The sequence below is a fragment of the Lepidochelys olivacea genome, assembly GCF_965140295.1.
Source record: "Lepidochelys olivacea isolate rLepOli2 genome assembly, chromosome: 11".
NCBI classification, from domain to species: Eukaryota; Metazoa; Chordata; order Testudines; family Cheloniidae; genus Lepidochelys; species Lepidochelys olivacea.
The window spans coordinates 53459505-53486016 of record NC_140421.1 but is presented as its reverse complement, the minus strand read 5'-3'; the positions used below and the strand labels follow the sequence as shown (position 1 = coordinate 53486016).

The following is a 26512-nucleotide window of genomic DNA, read 5'->3' as shown; positions in this document are numbered from 1 at the left end:
CAAAATATATGCAGGAAAGTTTTGAAGTTACAGTAAAAAGGGGTTCATTCTTGTATTAAGATGCTCCTCCTAAATGTACGCCATTTCTACTCATTCAAGGAGGAAAAGAATAGTGTTCAAACTACACAAGCAGACAAAATACAAGTAGTAGGGTGTCAAGGTTCCTCCCCCACTCTGAACTCTAGGGTACAGATGTGGGGACCTGCATGAAAAACCTCCTAAGCTTATCCTTACCAGCTTAGGTTAAAACTTCCCCAAGGTACAAAATATTACCCCCGTTATCCTTGGAATGGCCGCTACCACCACCAAACTAATACTGGTTACTGGGGAAGAGCTGTTTGGACGCGTCCTTCCCCCCAAAATACTTCCCAAAACCTTGCACCCCACTTCCTGGACAAGGTTTGGTAAAAAGCCTCACCAATTTGCCTAGGTGACTACAGACCCAGACCCTTGGATCTTAAGAACAATGAACAATCCTCCCAACACTTGCACTCCCCCTTTCCTGGGAAATGTTGGATAAAAAGCCTCACCAATTTGCATAGGTGACCACAGACCCAAACCCTTGGATCTGAGAACAATGAAAAAGCATTCAGTGTTTTACAAGAAGACTTTTAATAAAAAATAGAAGTAAATAGAAATAAAGAAATCCCCCCTGTAAAATCAGGATGGTATATATCTTACAGGGTAATTAGATTCAAAAACATAGAGAACCCCTCTAGGCAAAACCTTAAGTTACAAAAAAGATACACAGACAGAAATAGTTATTCTATTCAGCACAATTCTTTTCTCAGCCATTTAAAGAAATCATAATCTAACACATACCTAGCTAGATTACTTACTAAAAGTTCTAAGACTCCATTCCTGTTCTGTCCCCGGCCAAGACGACTACAGACAGACACACAAACCCTTTGTTTCTCTCCCTCCTCCCAGCTTTTGAAAGTATCTTGTCTCCTCATTGGTCATTTTGGTCAGGTGCCAGCGAGGTTACCTTTAGCTTCTTAACCCTTTACAGGTGAGAGGAGCTTTCCCCTGGCCAGGAGGGATTTCAAAGGGGTTTACCCTTCCCTTTATATTTATGACACGCCCCCCAAATCTCAGCTAGGGTGAAACACTGGCTGGGATTTCTTCCTGGAGCTCTAGGAAAACAGAGTTAATAAGACACATGCATCTCTAAATATACTACCAAGTACATAAAGACTAACAATATTTTCCACATCTCAAGGACGATTTTAACCAGTTGATTCTGGGAAACTTTCACGGGAGAGTGCATCAGCCACTTTGTTAGAAGCTCCTGAGATGTGTTGGATGTCGAAATCAAAATCTTGGAGAGCTAAACTCCACTGAAGAAGTTTTCTGTTAGTTTCTTTGACGGTGTGAAGCCACTTTAGTGCAGCATGGTCGGTTTGCAGGTGGAAACGCCGTCCCCAAACATATGGGCGTAGCTTTTCCAGAGCGTAGACAATGGCATAACATTCTTTTTCAGTGACTGACCAGTTGCTTTCCCTCTCAGACAGTTTTTTGCTGAGAAACACTACAGGGTGGAATTCTTGATCAGGTCCTTTCTGCATTAAAACTGCTCCCACACCACGCTCGGATGCATCTGTGGTTACTAGGAACGGTTTGTCAAAGTCTGGGGCCCTTAGTACAGGGTCAGACATGAGTGTCGCTTTAAGCTTGTTAAAGGCCTTCTGACACTTTCCGGTCCACTGAACAGCATTTGGCTGTTTCTTTTTGGTTAGGTCTGTCAGTGGGGCAGCGATTTGGCTGTAGTGCGGTACAAATCGTCTGTAATAACCGGCCAAGCCTAAGAAGGATTGAACCTGTTTCTTTGACTTTGGGACAGGCCACTTTTGGATAGCATCCACTTTGGCCTGTAGGGGGCTGATAGTTCCTTGACCCACCTGGTGTCCAAGGTAAGTCACTCTGTTTAGGCCTATTTGACACTTCTTAGCCTTAACAGTTAGTCCTGCCTCCCTTATGCGCTCAAGGACTTTTTGTAGATGTTCCAGGTGGTCTGCCCAGGAATCCGAAAATATGGCCACATCGTCAAGGTAGGCGACTGCATATTCTCCTAATCCCGCTAGGAGACCATCTACAAGTCTTTGGAAAGTGGCGGGTGCATTTCGCAGCCCGAAAGGGAGTACATTAAATTCATACAGCCCGAGATGTGTGATGAAGGCTGACCTTTCCTTGGCAGATTCATCTAGCGGTACCTGCCAGTACCCCTTGGTTAAGTCCAAGGTAGAGATGAACTGGGCCCTTCCCAGTTTCTCTAATAGTTCATCTGTGCGTGGCATGGGATAGTTGTCTGGGCGAGTTACAGCATTTAGCTTACGGTAGTCCACGCAAAAACGTATTTCCCCATGAGGTTTGGGAACTAGAACCACTGGAGATGCCCATGCACTTTCAGAGGGGCGGATTACACCCATCTGTAACATATCCTGGATCTCCCGTTCTATAGCAGTTTTAGCTTGAGGAGACACCCGGTAAGGTTGGACCCTAATTGGGTGAGCATTACCTGTGTCAATGGAGTGGTATGCCCGTTCAGTCAGTCCTGGGGTGGCTGAGAACGTTGGCGCGTAGCTAGTGCACAGCTCCTGGATCTGCTGTCGCTGCATACGCCCAAGGGTCATGGAGAGGTTCACCTCTTCCACACCACCAGCACATTTCCCTTCGTAATAGACACCTTCAGGCCACTCAGCGTCGTCTCCTCCCTGGGCTGTAAACTGACAAACCTTTAATTCTCTGGAATAAAAGGGCTTTAGAGAATTAATATGATACACCTTAGGCTTTCGGTTGGAGGTGGGGAATGCTATGAGATAATTAACAGCTCCCAGGCGCTCCTGGACCACGAATGGCCCTTCCCACGATGCTTCCATTTTATGGGCCTGGAGCGCCTTTAAGACCATGACCTGGTCTCCTACTTTGAAGGAACGCTCTCTGGCATGTTTATCATACCAGGCTTTTTGCTCTTTTTGAGCATCCTGTAAGTTTTCTCTAGCAAGGGCTAAAGAGGTTCGGAGGGTGTTTTGTAGGTTGGTTACAAAGTCCAGAATGTTAGTTCCTGGAGAAGGTGTAAATCCCTCCCATTGCTGCTTCACCAACTGCAATGGCCCCTTAACCTCACGGCCATATACAAGTTCAAATGGGGAAAACCCTAAACTGGGATGTGGTACAGCTCTGTAGGCAAAGAGCAACTGCTGCAATACTAGGTCCCAATCATTGGAGTGCTCATTTACGAATTTACGTATCATGGCCCCCAAAGTTCCATTAAACTTCTCCACCATGCCATTTGTTTGATGATGGTAAGGAGTGGCAACCAAGTGATTTACCCCATGAGCTTCCCAAAGGTTTTTCATAGTTCCTGCCAGGAAATTAGTCCCTGCATCTGTGAGGATGTCGGAGGGCCAACCTACCCTGGCAAAAATGTCTGCTAGTGCCTGGCACACACTTTTAGCCCTGGTGTTGCTTAGAGCTACTGCTTCCGGCCATCGGGTGGCAAAATCCATGAAAGTCAGTATGTACTGCTTTCCTCTGGGTGTCTTTTTCGGAAAAGGACCCAGAATATCCACAGCTACTCGCTGAAATGGAACTTCAATGATGGGGAGTGGCTGGAGAGGAGCTTTGACCTGGTCTTGGGGTTTTCCCACTCTTTGGCACACCTCACAAGACTGGACATAGGTAGAAACATCCTTGCCCATTCCCTCCCAGTGGAATGACCCCCCCAAACGGTCTTTGGTCCTGTTCACCCCAGCATGGCCACTAGGGTGATCATGGGCTAAGCTCAAGAGCTTGGCCCGGTATTTAGTTGGAACTACCAACTGTCTCTGAGGATGCCAGTCTTCCTGGTGTCCCCCAGAAAGAGTTTCCTTGTATAAAAGTCCTCTTTCTACAACAACCTGGATCGATTAGAAGAGCTGAGAGGCGGTGGGTTGCTCCGTGCCGCCGTCCAAGCTCTCTGGAGGCTTTCATCTGCTTCCTGTTCGGTCTGGAACTGTTCCCTTGATGCTGGAGACATCAGTTCCTCATGGGATTGTGGACCTAGGCTTGGTCCCTCTGGAAGCGATATAGGGGATGGAGCTGTTTCTGTTGACTGTGAACCGCTCTCCGCTGGTGCACTATGTTGGGATTCAGGCTCCGGCTGAGCCTCTTGTGTAGGGTTATCGGCTGCTGCCAGTTCAGGTTCGGTGGGGCCCTCTGGTGTTGAGGTTGCAAGTACTGGATTCAGTGCTGACACGGGGTCTGGTGTTGGTTGTTTGGCTGGTTCCGGTTCTGGGACTGGTTCCGTCTGGGTCTCTGGGACTGGATCCACTACTGCTGTTGCAGACATTGGCCTGGGGTCCAGGTCCATCACCTCTGACTGGGTCCTGATAGAAGTTTCCGGAACAGAGCTAGGCCTCACGGCTTGTTTAGCCTGGTTGCGGGTGACCATTCCCACCCTCTTGGCCTGCTTCACATGATTGGCCAAGTCTTCCCCCAACAGCATGGGGATGGGATAATCATCATAGACTGCAAAAGTCCACATTCCTGACCAGCCCTTGTACTGGACAGGCAACTTGGCTGTAGGCAAATTGAAAGAGTTGGACTTGAAGGGTTGAATCGTCACTTGGATCTCTGGGTTGATTAAATTGGGGTCCACTAAGGAAGCATGGATAGCTGACACTTGTGCTCCGGTGTCCCTCCACGCGGTGACCTTCTTCCCACCCACACTCACAGTTTCCCTCCGCTCCAAGGGTATCTGGGAGGTATCTGGGCCTGTGGACCTCTGGTGTGATTCCGGTGCAATGAACTGTAATCTGTTGGGGTTCTTGGGGCAGTTGGCCTTTACATGCCCCAGCTCGTTACACTTAAAACATCGTCCAGCTGACGGGTCACTGGGGCGAGGAGGGTTGCTGGAGAACGGGGTGGTGGGACGATAAGGGGTCTGGAGGGTTCTTTGGGAGGTAGGTGGGGCTTTGGGCGGCCCCCGGTAATAGGGTGTGGTCTGGGGTGGTCCCTTCTGGTCTCCGCTCCAACTGCGACCAGTTTTCTTCTTCTCTGCCACCTCCACCCATCTGGCTCCAATCTCTCCTGCCTCAATTACAGTTTTGGGTTTCCCATCTAGGATGTATCTTTCTATTTCCTCAGGAACACCCTCTAAGAATTGTTCCATTTGCATTAGGAAGGGCAAATTTACTGGAGATTCAACACTTGCTCCTGATATCCAGGCATCCCAATGTTTTACAATGTGGTAGGCATGTCGGGTAAATGACATGTCTGGTTTCCACCTTAGGGCTCTGAACCTCCGACGAGACTGCTCGGGTGTTATCCCCATTCTGACTCTCGCCTTGGATTTAAACAGTTCATACTTGTTCATGTGTTCTTTAGGCATTTCAGCTGCCACCTCAGCTAAGGGTCCACTGAGCTGCGGCCTCAGCTCTACCATGTATTGGTCAGTAGAGATGTTGTACCCAAGGCAGGCCCTTTCGAAGTTTTCTAAGAAGGCCTCAGTATCATCACCTGCCTTGTAGGTGGGGAACTTTCTGGGATGGGAAGTGGTACCTGGAGAAGGATTGCTAGGGTTTGTTGGTATATTCTGCTGGGCCTTTATCCTCTCCATCTCCTCCACATGCTTCCTCTCTTTTTCCCTCTCCTCCTCCACATGCTTCCTTGCCTCCATTTCCCTCTTGTGGGCAGCCTCTTGGTGTTGTTCTGCCTCCCTTTCTTGTTCCTTCTTCAGCTGCATGAGTTCTATCTGTCTTTCATGTTCCCTTTGTTTTTCCTCAGCCTGAAATTTGGCTAATTCCAGCTGTAGTCGAGCTGAGGATTTGGCCATTCTAACCTCTCTGTTTTTAACTAACTTTACACCCGAGGTTTAGAAATAAACAAACAAAACTTGGCTGTAAAATTTTGCTGTGCTGGAATAGAATACCTATTCTCTGATAGTGATTGTCAGCCTACAGAAAAAGACAATTCCCTTGTCTCTGCTCTGGGCCCAAATTAAAGCAAAAAACCTCCAACTACTTGGAAACCTGCTTACCCAGCCCAAAGAAGAAAAAAATTTCTTTTCAAACCTGTGCTCCTTGTAAAACAAAAAAAAATCAAAATCCTAAAAAAAAAACCCTGCCACTTTTGTCTCCAGGCAAATGGGTAGAGCACACACCCCCTATTTACTTTTAGGAAGAAAAAAAAAAAAACCTCTGGGTTGGAAGACTGTGAATTTCCCTGCAGGAGTTAAGTACCGTGCCTCCAGGCAAAGAAAACCTGCAATTCACAAGATAATCCCCTTTTGTCTCTGCTTGGCCACAAAGCAGAGAGAAACCAAGCTGCTTTCAGTTTCAAAGCTGCCTTCTGGACTTCCTAAAAATTCCTTTTTAAAATCTGTATTTCTAGTTCAAAAAATCTCAACTGGATCTCAAAATGATTTCAGGTTAATCCCACCACTGTGCCACCATGTCAAGGTTCCTCCCCCACTCTGAACTCTAGGGTACAGATGTGGGGACCTGCATGAAAAACCTCCTAAGCTTATCCTTACCAGCTTAGGTTAAAACTTCCCCAAGGTACAAAATATTACCCCCGTTATCCTTGGAATGGCCGCTACCACCACCAAACTAATACTGGTTACTGGGGAAGAGCTGTTTGGACGCGTCCTTCCCCCCAAAATACTTCCCAAAACCTTGCACCCCACTTCCTGGACAAGGTTTGGTAAAAAGCCTCACCAATTTGCCTAGGTGACTACAGACCCAGACCCTTGGATCTTAAGAACAATGAACAATCCTCCCAACACTTGCACTCCCCCTTTCCTGGGAAATGTTGGATAAAAAGCCTCACCAATTTGCATAGGTGACCACAGACCCAAACCCTTGGATCTGAGAACAATGAAAAAGCATTCAGTGTTTTACAAGAAGACTTTTAATAAAAAATAGAAGTAAATAGAAATAAAGAAATCCCCCCTGTAAAATCAGGATGGTATATATCTTACAGGGTAATTAGATTCAAAAACATAGAGAACCCCTCTAGGCAAAACCTTAAGTTACAAAAAAGATACACAGACAGAAATAGTTATTCTATTCAGCACAATTCTTTTCTCAGCCATTTAAAGAAATCATAATCTAACACATACCTAGCTAGATTACTTACTAAAAGTTCTAAGACTCCATTCCTGTTCTGTCCCCGGCCAAGACGACTACAGACAGACACACAAACCCTTTGTTTCTCTCCCTCCTCCCAGCTTTTGAAAGTATCTTGTCTCCTCATTGGTCATTTTGGTCAGGTGCCAGCGAGGTTACCTTTAGCTTCTTAACCCTTTACAGGTGAGAGGAGCTTTCCCCTGGCCAGGAGGGATTTCAAAGGGGTTTACCCTTCCCTTTATATTTATGACATAGAGGTTGAAGTGATTTTGACTCCTCAACAGATCTGTGAATGAGTAGACAGGGTAGAGGGACACAGGGAAGCCTTGATCAAAGCAGCATGCAATAAATGTGGCTCCAGATTTAGCACTTGGCCCCCAAATGCCACTTAAATGATGCACCTGGATGACAGACTTTGAAAGACTGGAGTACTCAGAGTTGAATCCTTTCCTGTTAGGAAAAGTAGGCCAAGATCAGGCCCTGCTGATAAAACTCCCACAAGCACAAATACACCAGGCCCCCTTGTCAATCATTTCCCACTTCCCCTTAACATTTCTGGATTTTAAACACGAGAAAAAGCCCACCCTGTCCAGGAATGAGGTTCAGTTTCGTATGCAAACACATACTCAACCAAGTCTTTGTTATCCAGTGAACCGCTAATGGCATATACCATTTGTAGTCATGCCAGAATATAAGAGGAAGTTACTGTTAGAGCTGGATGAACAATTCACAATAATGTATTTAGGGAATGAAGCTGCCTCCCCCACAAATTACCCACAGACAGATTGTGACTTTTATGAATTAGTTCACTGTTTGAAGGTGTTCAATAAATGTTGTGTGAACAAACTTTAGTCTGAGTTGTTCACAAACTTGACTGGAACCTCCAAGTACTCAGTATTAGTGATCAGATATTCAAGCTATGTGACTGGCCAACTAAATTACATCTTCTGTTTACTGATTGGCTAGCCTAACCTTTAAATTTTTGCCCCTTAAAACAAAGGTTAGTTTCATCATGAAATTCATTTGGTTGATTAAAAGAATCTCAAGTTTGGAGTTTGCTTTCTGTAAACATCTGTACCGGCAGAACGCTGCTCAGATGTTTGAAAAAATGTGAATAAAAAGGGATGTAAACTTATTGGATGCAAAATTTTCTTTAAAAGTTGCCAAAAATATTTACCAACAATTAGAGCTTTTAAGTGAGAAAAGAAATGCAGAATCATACCTCACTCCAACCATTTCCAGGCACAATTAAACTGAGTTTCTCATTTTCAATCAACACATGCACTTTACCCAGTGAGCCCCAGAACCACTCAACACAAGATTACTGCAAAATCCTAGAGTAATTATTAGAACATTTGGCCTAACTCCAATTAAACTAGCCTTTATGCTTATTTTTATAGGCACAGTCTCCAGCTTTGCACTCTGGAATGCAACCCAACACCCGACTCCATTAAACTTTGTAAAAAAAAGGAAAAAAAAACTTATGAAAATGTACAACATGTAACCAATTCAGTAGCCAGTGCTCTATTATGAGCACTCTTCTTTCCTCCTGTGAGCCCAAGAACATGCTGTTTTTGAAACACTGAATTGTCTCCTATTTTTTTCTCTAACAACTTAGATACCAAAATACAAATTTTCATTTCTATGCTTAAAGAGGGACTCACTTGTATGCAAACACTGAATATGTGAATTTGCCAAGATGTGTTTTAAGAGAAGAAAGAAAAACGGGGATACAGTCATTTCTCCCTTCCCAACTCCTGAATTTTTGTAACAATCCTGTACATTTACACTTCCTACTTTGGAAGTAAACATTCTACATGCACTCAGACCTAAATCCTGACTCAGCCCAGAGGCACATAACCATGGAAGTTCCAACTTATTGAAGGCAACACAGTGCCTACAAAGGGGATGGTATACACCCAATGTCCTGCAGAGTTGAGCTCTTAGCAGATACCATTTGTAGTAGTGATGAGATGGAATTTCAGAGACGTGGAAGGAGACAGCCATTGGATCGGCAACAACTCACATCCACCAACCAAACATCTGAGGGGAAAGGGCTTTGAAGGGGAGAAGAGTATTCTATTTCTCCCTCCCACCCCAGAAAGAACCCTGTAAAAATTCTATTTACTTTGTCCTTTAGCACTGGATTGGTTAATTACGAGCTTTAAATTATGAGCTTACCTAAAAAGACCAGCTAACGCGTCTATGTAGCAGACTCTGCTCTCTGCAAAAATTAACTTTAAAAAATAAATACATAGTCCATGTTAGAGAGTCTATTCTCCACAGGCCAATCCCTTTGAGAGTTATAACAGGATTTTTTAACAGGGTTGTAAAACTGTAACAAATAGGACGTTCAGACACAAACCATATATGTTACTTTACTAAAAACTGTTTAAAAACTGATGTTGACAAAGCCTTAGTTAACTGCTGTGTAGGCATAAAAGACAGTAGAATGGACAATGCTGTTTGGTTGGTTTTGTAACCCCTACAGTTGAACACTGAAATGAGGGAGGAACTTGAATCTACAAATTAATCAGGAAAGAAGACATCCATTCCTATTGCCCTGTGAATGGACCCTGCAGGGCCAGGTTCATGCAACAGGCATGAACTGAAGTCTGCAGGCTTTGTTCAACTCTAAGAGTAGCTCTTCAGTAGTCTCATTTTGCTCACCATGATAGCATGCAAAACGTGAGGTCCTATATGTTAAAACATACATTACTTCCAGCTGTAACAAGGGATTCATTGTGTTCAAGCTTAAGTCTAAAAAAAGAAGTGAAAAAATGTATTTCATGGGCTTCAGATTTTGTGATGGGAGGGGAGAAGTGGGGGCTGGTTTTTTGCTGTTTAAAAAATAAACAGGAAATGCAGTAATAAACAAAACTCTGTCCACATGCAATTTTAAAAAGCGTCAGGAAACAAAATTGTGGGGGTGAAATTTACATAGCTGCAAAATACAATTGATCTGGACCTGAAATAACATTCCTTGAATTGCTTAATACATAAAATTATTAAATATCACAAACCAGATAACCAGTCTACTCAACAGTACATTACTTGGCACTTCCTTGAAACAGCTATTGCTTTTATTGGCTATGAATTAAATATTTTAATATAGTAAATGCTCTGCTTTCATCTAAACGGTTCCATCTTTAATAGGTGGATTAGTAAACTGAGTTTTTTAAGACCAAACAATAAAGTGATAAGTAAAGTCAAATAAAAAGTAAAGTAAAGTAAAGGTTGAAATATCATTTATCCTTCCTATCCAGCCTACAAAAACAGGAGTTGAACTACCTGTTTGAAAGGTCTTTTTGCTTGGCAGCAAACTTTTCAGCAAAATGTATTTAAGTGTCAGGATTTTCCACCTGGAATGTAAATGTTCCCATACTACTGAAGAAAATGACACCTTCCTTTATTTGCCAAAGCAAATAATACAATTAATTACTCTGCACTAATACTTTATCACCTTAGCCAACAGAATTAGAATTTTGAGAAGCTAAATCTCTTGATGTAACTGCCTCAAAGAGTGCATTTTTGAAGTGACTGAAAACGGTACATAATTCAGGTAGTTTTTATTCTATACATTTTTTAAAAAAATTAAATTAGACATTTGGTATACAAGTCTGACTTATCTCCAGAAAAAATGTCCAATCTCCCAAAGTTGAGTAAAAATACACAAACTTTTTCTATTCTATATTCCCTAAAATTGAGGTGCTTCAACAATCCACTCCCTAATGGCAAGCAAGCATCTTTCCTAAGTGAACATCTGCGGCAGAATCTAGGGTTTCTTCACAGAATAAGTTTCTAGCCCTTATAGTTAAGAAAACAACCTTCCAAACATGAACCGAGGATAAACCAGCACTGTACTATGTTCTTAAGTCTGCACACAAACAGTGACAGCACCTCTTCTGCTCTTCATGTTTTCACTTTGCTCTAACAGAGTGAAAACTGATCAGGCTAGTTAGTTTTCACCCTACTGTTGGGAATCCATGGTCAACGCTGAAACTGACAAGAATCAGGTCAATTACACGGTGCTACATCTTGAGAAAGCTGTGAGCAGCAGCAGGGTACTACTAGCCAGGATGGGCAGGGAAGCACTAGACGTGCTATTCACTGGGGAGGACCACCCAGAAAAAGGCTAGGAGAACGGCAGATTATCAGAGTCCCTCTCACCCACCCTCCTCCATCTGGGGATGGAAGGGAGAGAGGGGAAAAAATACATCCTTCTTCAAGGAGCCAAAGGAAGCTTCATATTTTAGTTTTTTAATGCCTGATTATCAGAGACTACAAATAACAGAGCTCCCTTAAGGAGAGAATTCCTCACACAGCACCTTGAAAGGAATCCTTCTCCTCTCCCTGCATCTGGGGGATCACCTTGGCTCCTCCTCTCAACACTACCTGTAACAATGCGAACTACTTACCTTACTTGAGTCCTTAGCTATCAGGTGACTAGTCAATTCTTCAAGCCCTACATGTGAAAAGAGTGGATGGATATGGCTAAGCGAGCAGATGTGGGCAACAGCATGTGCGTGGATATGGGTGGGAGAAGAAAGTGAAAGAGTGATTTTGGAGGAGAGAGAAGCAGTAAAGAATATATAGTGGAGCAGGGAGAACACATAACATAGGGGAATAAAGAGACACACAAAGGGAGTGGAAAGAGAGGAAATAAATACAGAAAGCAATGCAGATAAACCACTATCTGTTATAGGATAGAAAGGAGAAAGTGGAATGAAGTCATGGAAGGACTGAATGCATAACAATCAAGAAACATACTATAAGTAACATTTTGAACAATTAAATAGAAAGTGGATTGAGGATAAACTAAAATTAAATATGGTACACAACTCTTTTATTCCATTAAGTTGCAGGTGCTATGGCTTAGAGAGCTTGGCTCCACTTCGGCTCATAGCTTTCATCTTCTATCTATTAAGTACATTTTTCAAGCACTGCCTTTCATTCAGTGATCTAAAAGCTCTTGAACCACATTACACACACATTGCCCCAGTGACATAGGTATACTATATACATTTTAAAAAGGAAGGAACTAAGACACAGAAGTAATGCATCTTTATAAGCCCACTCAAAGAACCAGTCGTAGAACTGGGCTCAGGACAGGAGTCCTATTTTCAATCCCTGATGTAACCATTAGAACATACTTCTGCTTCCTAATTTATCACCTCTCAAAGATAAATACACATGAAGATTTTGATTAATCCCACACATATCCAAGTTTACAAACCACTTTTCCAGCTGCAAGCAGAACCACAGATGCTTGTGTACATGCTTTGTTTGCAAGCGACAACATTTCATGTTTCAGCTAATCCCTATAGAGTAATTCCATTAAGAAAAGGAGTACTTGTGGCACCTTAGAGACTAACCAATTTATTTGAGCATAAGCTTTCGTGAACTAGAGCTCACTTCACTTCATGCTCAAATAAATTGGTTAGTCTCTAAGGTGCCACAAGTACTCCTTTTCTTTTTGCGAATACAGATTAACACGGCTGTTCCTCTGAAACCAGTAATTCCATTAACACTCTAAATTTTTACGGTTTATATACCATATCAATGATACTCATCCTGTGGATCATGAAAAGAGATGCCAGACTACTTATATCCTACCTTCCATAGAAGCAGATTTGCTTGAAAATGTGTCTTCTTGATACAACTGAGGATCAAACTATTTACATTGTTAATTCCCAAAGCGTCTTCTTTTAAAAGTGATGGGATCCAAATCCCATCTTAAAACAACATGTGACCTGTGCAAAGGATTCTGAAACACCTCTGAGGAAGAAGAGAAGCAAGTGACTGAATACAGGAGGGCCTAGGTCACAATTTAAAAAAAAAAAAAAGAAGTGTTAAGTACCTCCAGCTAACGTAATTTATACATACCATGGTGTGCAGTAGACATGCACGCCCTACACAACATAATTCTAAACACTTTTTTTAAAAGGAGGATTAAATAGCCCCCCAACAAGATATTTGTGCAGCATATACTTACATATATTTCACTGTGGTCAAAGCGCTTTTTTAGGTTGTTAATGAATGAATCTTCACTGAGAGGTTCTAAAAGGACCATATCTCCCACTCCAATCATGTTGTCTAGAAGTGACGTCTTCACCTCCATTTTGGCCATTTTCCTCTATTGGGAGAGGAAAAACAATTTGAGCACCACTAATTTGAAAGGGTCTATTTATTCACATTTATAGGAGCCATCCAGGAGTTTGGCTGAACATCATGCAGGAACATAAATACATCGAGTGTCATTTCTATTCAATGTTTTTCAAAATGTTATATTTTTAAATCTAGAAAGGTCAGAATTCACAACAATTCAAAGCAATGTGGACATAAAACAAAGGCACCCAAAACAGCCCACAAAGTCCTATGACGCAGCCCTTGTTTGCTATATATCAGATATTGAGAGGCAATTCAAGCTAAAGATTCCAACAGGTCAGATCCCAAGATTCCTTTATTTGTTTTCATGAAAGATGAGCTAGAAAGTAAATGTTTTGATTTGCAGTTAATTCATATGGATATATTTCAAATTTAGGTCCCAATCCTGAAGTTCCTATGCAAGCAGATTTTCCAGAGACTTAATGAAGAGTTCCCACTTTTAAGTCAATTGTTTTTAAAACTGAAAATCAAGAACTGAATTGCAACTTATGCATACAATCCAGACTTTTTGATTACAATAAATATGTTCAAGTGTACGCAAACCCAACTTTCTACTGACTTTTTAGAATGCCCAGATATTCATAAAAAGTCACTGCTTTTTATGGGCTTACTCTCCGTATTCTAATTTGATTCAACTTTTCCCATCTTTACCTTCCCTCCACTACTCCAAACAATCTTTTAGATTCTTAAAAGTAAAACCACTTATTTGACTTAAGTCGGACAAGAAAGCTATTCTAAACTATACATTGCATTTCCCATGTTTTTGGCTTTATCAATAGAATCTTTCCTTAGTATTCACAACATAATAGTCTGGATTGTCTACCACCCAATCACTGTAGAACTATAGCTTTACTGTTCTTTGTCAAATAATTAATTTTCTTAACAACTCCTTTCAACTGGAGTGCAGACATTCAATAATTTTCTTCCAACTTCATTTGCTGAAACCATAGATAATTTCCTGAACAGATCTTTTCAATTCAAATAGAAAATAAACGGCTCCAAAACTACGGGCATGTCTACAAAAAAAGAAAAACCCACAACTGGCCCATGCCAGCCGACTCAGACTCACAGGGCTTGGGATGCGGGACTGTTTCACTGCCATGTAGACTTCAGCTACAGCCTGAGCTGTGGGACCCTTCTACCCTGTAGTCCGAGCCCCACAAGTCCAAGTCCGCTGGCAGAGGACAGCTACAGGTTTTTCTTTGCTATGTAGATATACTCTAAACTTCCCTTAGTAGGGACAGGAGAAAATTGAGGAACAGGGTCAAGCTGAGGAATTCATCTTCACATGTAAACGTTTTTACAACAAAATTAAATAATTTATCATAGACTGCATTGTAAATGTTGAGCTCCAGATAGGTGAACAGCCTTGTGACATCACAAACTCAAGTAAGTTTTGAGATAATTGTACAGCCATGCAAATTTATAACAGTAGAATGAATAGTCATACTAATGAGCAGTGACCAGTCAGTAATAAGTATCTGGACTGTCATCTTCTATCGATTCCTCCACAACGAATTATAGTTTTGTGTTATTTTTTCTTGTTTTCTTATGAAAGAAAGTTTAAATAAAGTTTCTGCAGGAGATTAGTAGTTTATACGGTCAGTGGTAAGCAAACTGTTTGCATATTTACTACTATCACATTTACATGATTTCCCATAAAAAATAATCTGAAACTATTCAGTCCAGACTATCCCTTTACCTCCTATTTGCATCTATGACCACCGCATAATTATGCACTATTTGATTTTTGAGTTGTAGTTCAGATATCACTCAAATCATCAACCCAGACTCAAGGCATGTTTGATGTTATTCTAAGTTCAACCAAGAAAACTTGCAGCTCCACCGGAAGTTAACAGAAGTAATAGATACAAGACTCCCAACCTTAACCAAACCTGTGAATCTTCGAAATTCACATGGATATGTGAAAGCTGTCTCATATTCATGCTAGACTGTGGTAGACAACTGTTGGTAGGTCAGTCTTGCTAAACAAACAAGAGAGCATTTCCTTGCATATTGGAGAAAGCCATTTCATCAAAATCTTGGTTTAGTCCTAAAAAAACCTTAGTTCCTGAATTAGTGTAAAAAGTATATTAAAATGCCCCCCAAAAAGTCATGCCATAGATATGACTTAGATTTGTAAATCTTTTCCACTCATCCCCATCAAACTACTTTTTAGAAACCACTGATCTGACTTTAAATTGTATATTTACTCTCCATGGAATTTTTCTCTGCAACTAATGTTCAACTATTTTGTATGAGCTGTTATTAAAAAAAAAAAGTCCTTTCGAATATGTAATTTATTAAATATTGAGTCAGTACCAAAAAAAAGTTCAGCTAGCACAAAACCCTACTATGGTCAACTGTAACCTAAAATTTAAGTCTAGCCAGTAGATCTCATTTACCACTCTGAAATTACAAACCACCGACCATGCTAAACGCATCATTGCTATGGAATTTCAAGACCAGGAGTACACAAGCCATTAAGCCTATTCATATACTGCTCACTTACAAGAGGCACTTACAAAAGGAGGGTACCAAGTCACCAGTCCCAGTATTCAAAGCAAGAACAGTGCATGACTTACAGAGATCAGTCCACTGATAGTATTTGAGAAAGAAGTGAATAAACCTTGTGAACTCCTAAGACTTTTTTGCAGTAATCTAGCATCATAGTATCATTGGTCATTTCTATCAGCTTTAGAACAGGAAGATATTACTGACCTAGATAGTAAAACTGAGACAATATGCTGGCTACACAGTGTGATTCAACAATTTTTTTCTAAATCAATCTCAGTAATTTAAAGGACATGTTTGAACGCCAAACGCTTGCCTTACATTGAAAGTGATATGATCCAAAAATATTCTACAATCCAAATGGTTTAAGCCACCATTTTCAGATCCTATCGGCAATCCTTACTCTGGCACAGTTGTCACAATAGAGGATTTAAGCAAGCTTGCAGGATGGATTTAGTTTAGAAAGAGGACAGAGAAGCAGCAACTGGAAAAGGATTTTCAGTATACAGATATTGTTAAGAAGAACCAACAATAATGCAAAACACACATTAAACAATTAGACTTATGCTAACAGAATAGAATGGTGGGGAAGAGGCATTAAAACAGAATCATTAAGGTTTGTAAAGCAGTTTGAAAGCGCATGGTGCACTGTAAATGCCAAGTATTATTGCTAAAGAAAGAGGACTTTGGAGAAATACTAAGAGCCAACGCTATATATCAGTAGAAAACTAGAAGTCCTCTGTTGCACTGGTAAGGGAATAAGTTTCAGCCAAGACACTCATAAATGGATCTGTAAACTTTGGAGCTCAAATCCATGTTAGGCATCTAATTAAATTGCCTCGTTTTTAAAGGTGCTGAGCACCCAGCAGCTCCCATCAACCTGAAACAGAGCTAATGTGTTCTCAAAGTCACCCAACTTCCTAAATAGAGACTTATTTTTGAAAGTCTTTGCCCTTCAACTATAAAGCAATGGTACCCTTCTTGAATGGATTAGGTAAAGCTAATGTTGCCAAGCTTAAAAACAAAACCTCACTGCCACTAGCCAGCATTAGCCAGTGCTGTGGGTGGCACTTATAAAAACAAAACAGGCAAGTTGGTTAAACGTCAGATGTGTTAAAATTATGTTTTGCTTTTGTATATAAACACAAGAATGACTTTTGCTTTGATTATTTCTCTACGCAAATTACTGACCTGAGAAAGATTCATAGAGGTACTGAAATTGTGTAGTATTAAGATGGTAGAAAAGCTTAATAAATATAACCTAAATAGAAATGGCAAACCCCAGATTTACCTAACCCATTTACAGCTGTATCAAGCTTGTTTGGATACACTGTATGAAACAGAGTTGTGTAAAGTTTACAGTTGTAAATTATTAAGTTTTAGTACAACAAGAAGTTGGCTCAGAACAAAACGCTTACACTCTGCTAATCAGATTTTTCCCCAAATATTTTCTGAACTCTCCCACGCCCACTTGCTAGTTCCCTCCCCTATTAATCTTCCTCATCATCCCCAGAGTATACTCCATCTCCATCCCACAATACCATCCCTGTTCTCTTCCTATTCACTGGCAGCTTCCTCCTTCCTCACTCTTCCTCCTGGCCCTGTTCCCACTTAACTTGCATAGATTTCAATGAATTTTACATTACAAAAGAGCATGTTCAATTGTCTAGAATCTTGTCTATATTAGATAAAAACATGCTGCAACAAGCCAAGGAAAACCTTGGGCTTGCAATACTAGTTCAGTGTTTTGTGTCCACACGCTGTTGTGATGCAAGGTGTTTTCCACCCACTGCTTTTATCTAGTCATTACAATGCCTGGGATAACTTTATTCATGTCTAGCTGGAACACTGCAGTCAACAATGATTCTCTCCTGTCCCCACGCAGTCTAGGAAAGAAGCCATAAAGCTTTGCAGTCTAGCATTGGCTTCTAGTGCCCCTATCCAATGACTCCTCGTCTATGTTCAACTTACTCTCTACTCCCTTTATGCTCCTGTTCTTCTCTCACAGACCGCTCTTATTAGATCAGAGTCTTCCCTTCCATTGCAATAAATTCTATTTGCTTGGTCAATACAGACATATTTGTTCCCTGAACCCTAATTTGAGTGTTAGCACAGATTTTCGCTTAAAAATAAAAAAAAAAAGAACGGCCATACTGGGTCAGACCAAAAGTCCATCTAGCCCAGTACTCTGTCTTCCAACAGTAGCCAATGCCAGGTGCCACAGAGGGAATGAACAGAACAGGTAATCATCAAGTGATCCATTCCCTATCGCCCATTCCCAACTTCTGGCATACAGGGGCTAGGGACACCATCCCTGCCCATCCTGGCTAATAGCCATTGATGGGCCTATCCTCCATGAACTTACCTAGTTATTTTTATAATACTGTTATAGTCTTGGCCTTCACAACATCCTCTGGCAAAGAGTTCCACAGACTAACTGTGCGTTGTGTGAAGAAATATTTCGTTTTGTTTTAAACCTGCTGCCTATTCATTTCATTTGGTGATCCCTAGTTCTTGGGTATGAGGAGTAAATAACACGTCCTTATTTACTTTTGCCACAGACATGCTTTTATGGACCTCTATCATATCCCCAATTAGTCATCTCTTTTTCAAGCCGAAAAGTCCCAGTCTTACTAATCTCTCCTCATATGGAAGCTGTTCCATACTCATCATTTTTGTTGCCCTTTTCTGTACCTTTTCCAATTCCAATATATCTTTTCTGAGATGGGGCAACCAGATCTGCATGCAGTATTCAAGATGTGGGTGTACCACTTCAGAATAGGAATCTTGTCAAACTTTACCTTCCAACCAGCTCACAGTAACAGAACTGGCAGATAACTGAGGAACAGCATGAAACTTACATGTATGATCAAATCCTGCATTCTAGTTTTCGTGTTACTGTGCTGCGCAGCCAGGAAATGGAACTGAAACGGTTTTGTTCTGCATTCTGAAGCTTAATTTATATTTTTTAACATTGAGGAAGGGGGCATTTTAAAACCCAAAAAAATATTTTTCCTATTTTTGAAAGTAAGATGGGTGAGGCCCAAAATCACCCACCCATAAGGGTGTCAATTCATAAAAATTGTGATGACATTACCATAATTTTGCATATTTAGACAACCACCAATAATCAATTAATACAAATTCCTTATCAAAACAAAGACTATTTTATAATCTAGACAACATTGTGCATTAAGACTTCAAGTGCAAAATTTAAGATCGGATACACTTCACAAGACTTACAGTAAGTTTACACATAGATGAACAGTCTTAAAATACTTAAAATAATAAATGATAGACCATTTCACAAGCATTTTTAGGAACCAACTAAAGGAACTGCAGCAGAACTGAACATTTTAATGAGCACCAAATAATACTGTAAAAAGAAGCCCAACACAACAAAAGAGGCTAAAGCCAAGCAAAACGTGTACAGTTAAAGTCACTCACCCCTCTTCAAAGGAGGAAGTATAATACTATTTGTATTAAGGACTCCCATACATAATGACACTGCCAGAGCTTTCCTATGCCATCCACACACCCCAAAATATGATGTAATAATCAAGCATTGCACATCTACAGGAAGCTGGTGACAATTAATATACCTCTTCACTTATTGCTAGGGCCCTACCAAATTCACAGTCCATTTTGGTCAATTTCACTGCTGGGGAAGGAGGGTGGTTAAAATTAGTCAATTTCATGTTTTCAGACATTTACATGCGAAATTTCAGTGTTGTTACCCTAGGGGTCCCAAAGGCAGTCAGGGTCACAAGGCTATTGCAGGGGAGTCTGGGGACTGCCACCCTCATTTCTGCCCTGCTGCTGGCAGGGACTGTTGCCTTCAGAGCTGGGCAGCCAAAGAGGAAGGTTGCTGGCTGAGCACCCAGCTCTAAAGCCAGCACCACCACCAGCAGCACAGAAGTGAGGGTATGTGGAGGTGGGTTACCATATGTCTGGTTTACCCAGCAGTCTCCCACCTGACAGCTGGAGCCACAGCCACCTCATGGGGGGGTGGGGGGGAATAGCTGGAGCCACAGCTGCCCCTGTGAGGGGTGGGGAGAAGAGCACACATAACAGCTGAAGCCGCAGAGCTTCCTGCAGCTGGGAGATATCCTGGAGGTGTGTCTGACCCGGCCCTGCAGGGGAAAAGGAAGTCTTGTTCCTCCTCACCCTTGCAGACTAGCAGCAGGAGCCCTGTGCAGGGTAAGAGCACCTGGCTGGATGCCAGATTTCATTAGGGAGATTAGATTTCACAGTCCGGGACACATTTTTCACACCTGTGAATTTGGTAGGGCCCTACCTATTGCACAGCAGCTATTATTGGCAGGGTATATCAGTTAATTGTTTTCCTCCTCAACTGCTGCTGCAGTGAAAGAGGACATTGTAGTGCCTCAGTACCCAAAGCTCTCCTGACAGCGTATGTAGCGCTGGACTCAAGCACACCTGCAGTTTCAGGATGGTTAAAAAAAGTAGTCCTTGCCATCTAGTCTACTCTCTATAGAAAACATTTGTGAAATTAAAGGCCAAGTTATCAGCGACACCAACAACTTGAAATCTAGGAGGAGTCAGAAGTAGCTTTAGGTACCATACCTGGCCCTCAGCATCCCTGTCAGTTTTTGTGATTTTGCAATCCCACTTACATATGTTTCATTTCCCTATCACTGCATAATAGACCCACACAAATAAAGTAAACTTTCTGACCACATTCAGGAAACAGTGAAAATGACTAGATACACAATGCTGCCAAATGGACACAAGTGAAACTGAGAAATGGGGAAAATGCTAATCTTTTTTTGTCAGAGTAATTTTGTGGCACATCTGACAAAAGCAGGCAAAAAAAAAATTCAGAAAGAAATAGGATTTGGAAGTTAATGATGTTCCTTTATACAAAAAAACCACATGCCACTGCCCTCAAGCTGATGCACAGAATACATATATACAGGAAATAGAGCATGCTGACAGGGAAACAGCCCCTGTTGGGCACAGTGACGACAATCTAGATTCGTGGCACACTCACTGACTAAGAAAACTATGGTGCTCTGTTCACCCAACATCAGAGCACTCAGCATCCAGCATGTAACAAACTGCTGATTCTAACCCAGGAAAACATTAGCAAGGGTTGTTGACTCCCCAACTCTTCAGTCTTTGGGACAGAGCAGGGCACAGTGGAGCAGCAGCATTGTGGATGTAACCTTTCTGTTGCCTGGAACTCTTCTTCAGGGAGAGAGCCTATAGCCTCCTGCTTCTCCCAAGATTGTTCAAAGATGCTGAGATGTGGCAATGAAAGGACTGAGAAAAAGAGCAGGGCAGGGATGACAACTGCCAAACAGCAAGAGGACTTTGGAGCCCAATGACTTCCTGCTCGAAGGAGAGTAGGTTCAAAACTCTCTGACAGGTATGTTGTAGACCAGGGATCAGCAACCTCTGGCACGCGGCCCACCAGGGTAAGTCCCCTGGCGGGCCAGGCCAGTTTGTTTACCTGCCCCGTCCGCGGGTTCGGCCGATCACGGCTCCCACTGGCCGTGGTTCGCCGCTCCAGGCCAATGCAGGCTGCAGGAAGCAGGGGCCAGCACATCCCTCGGCCCATGCCGCTTCCTGCAACCCCCATTGGCCGCAGTTCACCACTCCAGGCCAATGGGGGCTGCAGGAAGCGGCATGGGCCGAGGGATGTGCTGGCCCCTGCTTCCTGCAGCCCTCATTGGCATGGAGCGGCGAACCACGGCCAGTGGGAGCCGCGATCGGCCGAACCTGTGGACGCGGCAGGTAAACAAACTGGCTGGGCCTGCCAGGGGGCTTACCCTGATGGGCCGCATGCCAAAGGTTGCCAATCCCTGTTGTAGACCAAGGATATTATACAAGTTAAAACACTTCCTTTGATCCTGTACACGACCTTAAGCTTTGGCCAACAGATGACCATTTTATGAACACCTTTTTCCCCATCAGGCAATAGTTTACTGCAGTTACACTCTGAACCAGTCAATATTTACCATTTTAAAGAAGTTTGCAATTTTGGCTTTGTTTTAAAATTAAACAATGCTTGTTATGTCTTATCTAGAATTGAAAAAACACTTCTAAAACTTTGCTCAATGTTTTGTTAGTTTTCAGTAAGCGTCAAACATTCAGAGGACTTCACAGATTCCTCAACTAGTTAACCACAAACGGGTTCAGTGAATTATGAAAGCTAAACAAGAGATAGTGAGGTATATTTATTTATATTAAGAGTGAGGGAATGTTTTTATTAAGAGTCAATTAAACAGCAACAATTTCTAATGCTTAGCAATGTTTGTGTCAGCATAAAGACAAAACACTCACCCCACTCATCCAAAAATATTGCCACAACAGAAAAGGCAACAACAGCTGTTGGCTGGTACTATGAGATTCTCCACGTTTCTCAAGTGGTAGAAAAGTTATGCAATATTATATTGAGGAAGTATGTTTTAATTTGTGTATGCATTAAAATGAAGTCATGAAAGGGGACAGAGAACAATTGCACAGGGAAACAATCTCAATTCCCAGCTACTGAGAATCCAATGTCACAACATTAGTGGTCAGTTGCCATAAGAATTCTATAGCAAAAGACACACTAAATTGGGTTAGTGTTCTGTTATTTTCTTTGTTAGGCCTGTCCTGTAGTAGGTGACTTCTGGGAACTCTTCTGGCTCTATCAATCTGTTTCTTCACTTCCGCAGGTGGGTACTGTAGTTGTAAGAATGCTTGATAGAGATCTTGTAGGTGTTTGTCTCTATGTCTGAGGGGTTGGAACAAATGCGGTTGTATCGCAGAGCTTGGCTGTAGACAATGGATCGTGTGGTGTGGTGTGGTAAGGGTGAAAGCTGGAGGCATGTAGGTGGGAATAGCGGTCAGTAGGTTTCCGGTATAGGGTGGTGTTTATGTGACCATCGTTTATTAGCACTGTAGTGTCCAGGAAGTGGATCAAAGAAAATAACAGAACGCCACTAGCCATCACCTTCAGCCCCCAACTAAAACCCCTCCAACGCATTATTAAGGATCTACAACCTATCCTGAAGGATGACCCAACACTCTCACAAATCTTGGGAGACAGGCCAGTCCTTGCCTACAGACAGCCCCCCAACCTGAAGCAAATACTCACCAGCAACCACATACCACACAACAGAACCACTAACCCAGGAACCTATCCTTGCAACAAAGCCCGTTGCCAACTGTGCCCACATATCTATTCAGGGGACACCATCACAGGGCCTAATAACATCAGCCACACTATCAGAGGCTCGTTCACCTGCACATCCACCAATGTGATATATGCCATCATGTGCCAGCAATGCCCCTCTGCCATGTACATTGGTCAAACTGGACAGTCTCTACGTAAAAGAATAAATGGACACAAATCAGATGTCAAGAATTATAACATTCATAAACCAGTCGGAGAACACTTCAATCTCTCTGGTCACGCGATTACAGACATGAAAGTTGCGATATTACAACAAGAAAACTTCAAAACCAGACTCCAGCAAGAGACTGTTGAATTGGAATTCACTTGCAAATTGGATAAAATTAACTTAGGCTTGAATAGAGACTGGGAGTAGCTAAGTCATTATGCAAGGTAACCTATTTCCCCTTGTTTTTTCCTACCCGCCCCCCCCCCACACACGTTCTTGTTAAACCCTGGATTTGTGCTGTAAATGGCCCACCTTGATTATCATACACATTGTAAGGAGAGTGATCACTTTAGATAAGCTATTACCAGCAGGAGAGTGGGGTGGGGCGACAGAAAACCTTTTGTAGTGGTAAACACCCATTTTTTCATGCTTTGTGTGTGTATAAAAAGATCTTCTATACTTTCCACAGTATGCATCCAATGAAGTGAGCTGTAGCTCACAAAAGCTTATGCTCAAATAAATTGGTTAGTCTCTAAGGTGCCACAAGTACTCCTTTTCTTTTTGCGAATACAGAATAACACGGCTATTACTCTAAAACCTATATTTTTCAAGATATTTAAGACCTATTCACTTGCAAACAATTGATAGTAGCTCAGGTAAATTCCATAACTAGAAGTATTTAACTAAACTCTCTTAAAGTTCACTATCCTATGTGCTTGAAGTACCCTGCAACCCCTCTTCTGTCCACCTTCGGGGTTTCAAAGCTCTCAAGGTGCACCAGAAATGGGCTGCCTCCTGCACATCTTACAAATACACAGAAGCCCAATTTAAAGTAGTCCCCTGCACATTTTGGAAGGTAAATGAAAGAGGAGTAACAGCTGTACTATGTAAGTTATGGACTCACTATGTGCAAAACACAATTTATCATCATTTGAAGAACGCTTTACAAGAATAATGAAAGAACAATGCAAAATGTATGGACGGTATGCATTTTTCAGAGGCTCATAACTTGCTCTAATCAAAACTAGTTTTCTTCTCAGTGCAAGTAATTTCCACGTCAAACTTCAACTTTTAATTGATTTTAATCACATTTTAATCACAGAGCTGTTCAAAATTGCATACGTTTTTCTGAGCGAAAAATATACTTTCTATTCATAGCAGAACTATTGTATTCTAAGTAAATGAAAAGAGGAGATTAGACTGAAAACTGCTATGCAACCTTGACTATAATCAGTGATGGCTACTTATACTACAATTCTTTCAGAGCCACAGAGAAAATTACTCTGCAGACCATTAAAGATTCACAGCAGCCCTTTAACTGAAAAACAAATCTCTATAGCCTGAAAAAAATTATATGGCACTGATTAAGTAATTTGCAGGCTTACATGTGCTTGTGGTTTGTCATATACATGAGAGGCCAATTAAAATATATATTACTGACCACAGGTCTGCAATTATGAGGAGTAATATTACCTTCCCAGTTGCTAAGGAACTGAATCATCGTTTTAAGTAGTTTAAATTTTATAGGGACTGAACATATTTGGGAGTTTAGAAAAACTAGACTTCAGAGAGAAGTGTATTGGTTATTTTACTGAAAATGTATGTCACTCATTGACTTTAATGAGGATTAAAACTTAACATCTTTGAGGTGATTCAGGTTATCGTAATTTTTTATTTAGAATTTTAAATTACATTGGATAAATAACTCCTACTCCATTTAACTTGTGATGGCAGACTCCCCAAGAGAGTTGTATGTTCTCAGGGATTGCCCCTGGGTGCTTTATTGATATCTTTTTGTGATATAAACATGTTGAGAAAAATGACAAGATGTTTTTTATTTAACCACAAAAGGCAAAGGCCATGAGAGTTATATGTACTAAACAAAGGTTTTTTTCCCTCCTGCTCTTAACTGACTGAATATTAATTGAGTGCTTAAGGGTAAACAATGCTATTTACATTTGTCCTATGCTTCTTTCTGATATCTGTTATATAGATTAATATTAAAATGGATACTCCTTAGAATAAGATTACTTTTTTGGTCTAGATAAAACACTTTCATTTTATTCTCCTGTATGTGTAATTTTTCAAATTACTTGCATATTTATTATATGTACACAATATCTAGTTACCACCAGTTACTATATTAGGTTGTTGGTCCGTTTCCTAATTCAGTGGTTTGTATCTTTACTTTAAAAGAGATCTCTGCTGGTTACTCTGGCTTGGGAGGCTTTGAGGAGGCTCCTTGCTACTGAAATATCAGCCTGACAGCCCTTTTTCAGCACCTATTAAAAGGTATTCTTAAAATATCAAAGATGTTTTAGGCTCTGCTTACATGCTGGGTAAATTCCATTTAAGTTTTGAATTATACCAATAGATTTAAAAGATTGTAGGTGTGGTGTAACCTTTTTTTGCAGCAGCTTATTCTGAACCCTGAATATAGTTTTTCTATTTTAAGTTACCCCAAAAAGCAAACGTGAGTGCATTGGTTACTTTCCCTCTCCCCCTTCCCATTTTCTGTATAGCTGGGAACAGCTCCCTAGTAATGGGCTCAATCCTGCTCCATGGACCATGGCAAAATTCCCACTGACTTCTTTAGGAGCAGAAGCCATTCCACAGAGAATATTTACTTTTAAACTTTCTTTAGCCATATTTTAACTGAAGAATTTTGTAAACATTCTAATCTCCAGTAAATAAACTTGACATCAATTTAAAAAAAAAAAAGTGTGTGCATTTTTAATCCTACATTGTTAGAAGCAACACCTCAGACTGGAAAAACATTAAAAGAATATTTCTCTTTTTTTAATGATAGTTTGTTTTCTTTGTACACTTAAATGCATTTTTAAAAAATAGAACCACTTCACAGTAGTCTCAGTCAATTTGTTTATGTGGGTCTCTCCACTTAGAAAAAGTCAAAAATAAATCCTTTTAGAGAATAGCAAAATGAGATTGTAAAACTACATTAGGGACAGATGTCAAACCTAAAACTAACTTTAAAATATGTGTTTTTTTAAAATTACAGACTAGATATTTGGTTGACAGTGCCATTTGAACTACGCAATTTTTTTAGGCCAGACAGGTATTTAGTATAGAACATTAAACACCTGGAAGACAGTCAGTTAAGAAAATACAAATACTAGTTTTTACTACTATTGGTTGTATAGCTGAATTTCAGTACAGAGGGGATGCCCTTTTAACTAGTTACCTTAATCTTTCAAACTGCTCTTAAATTTAGTGCTAATTTTTTATGTCATGCCTGATTCAAAGGTTATGTTTGCATAACTGTTGAAGAACAGAGCCACATACACCAAGCTAGGAAACCTTTGTTTATTTTAGGTGTCATAACTTTGGCCTGCTAGCAGGCCAGAG

The 26512-nt window shown here is 41.2% G+C and overlaps 1 protein-coding gene across 5 annotated transcripts in view; it reads right to left on the bottom strand.

Moving 5' to 3' along the window:
* MYO1B (myosin IB) overlaps positions 1-26512 on the bottom strand; it is a 185098-nt gene that overhangs the window by 139005 nt on the left and 19581 nt on the right. For all 5 annotated transcript variants that reach the window (XM_084643733.1, XM_084643735.1, XM_084643732.1 and 2 more), the window contains exon 2: positions 13105-13245. In XM_084643733.1, the coding sequence (XP_084499859.1) occupies positions 13105-13239 (135 nt within the window). In that variant the 5' untranslated portion in view covers positions 13240-13245. The remainder of the gene's footprint in view (positions 1-13104; positions 13246-26512) is intronic.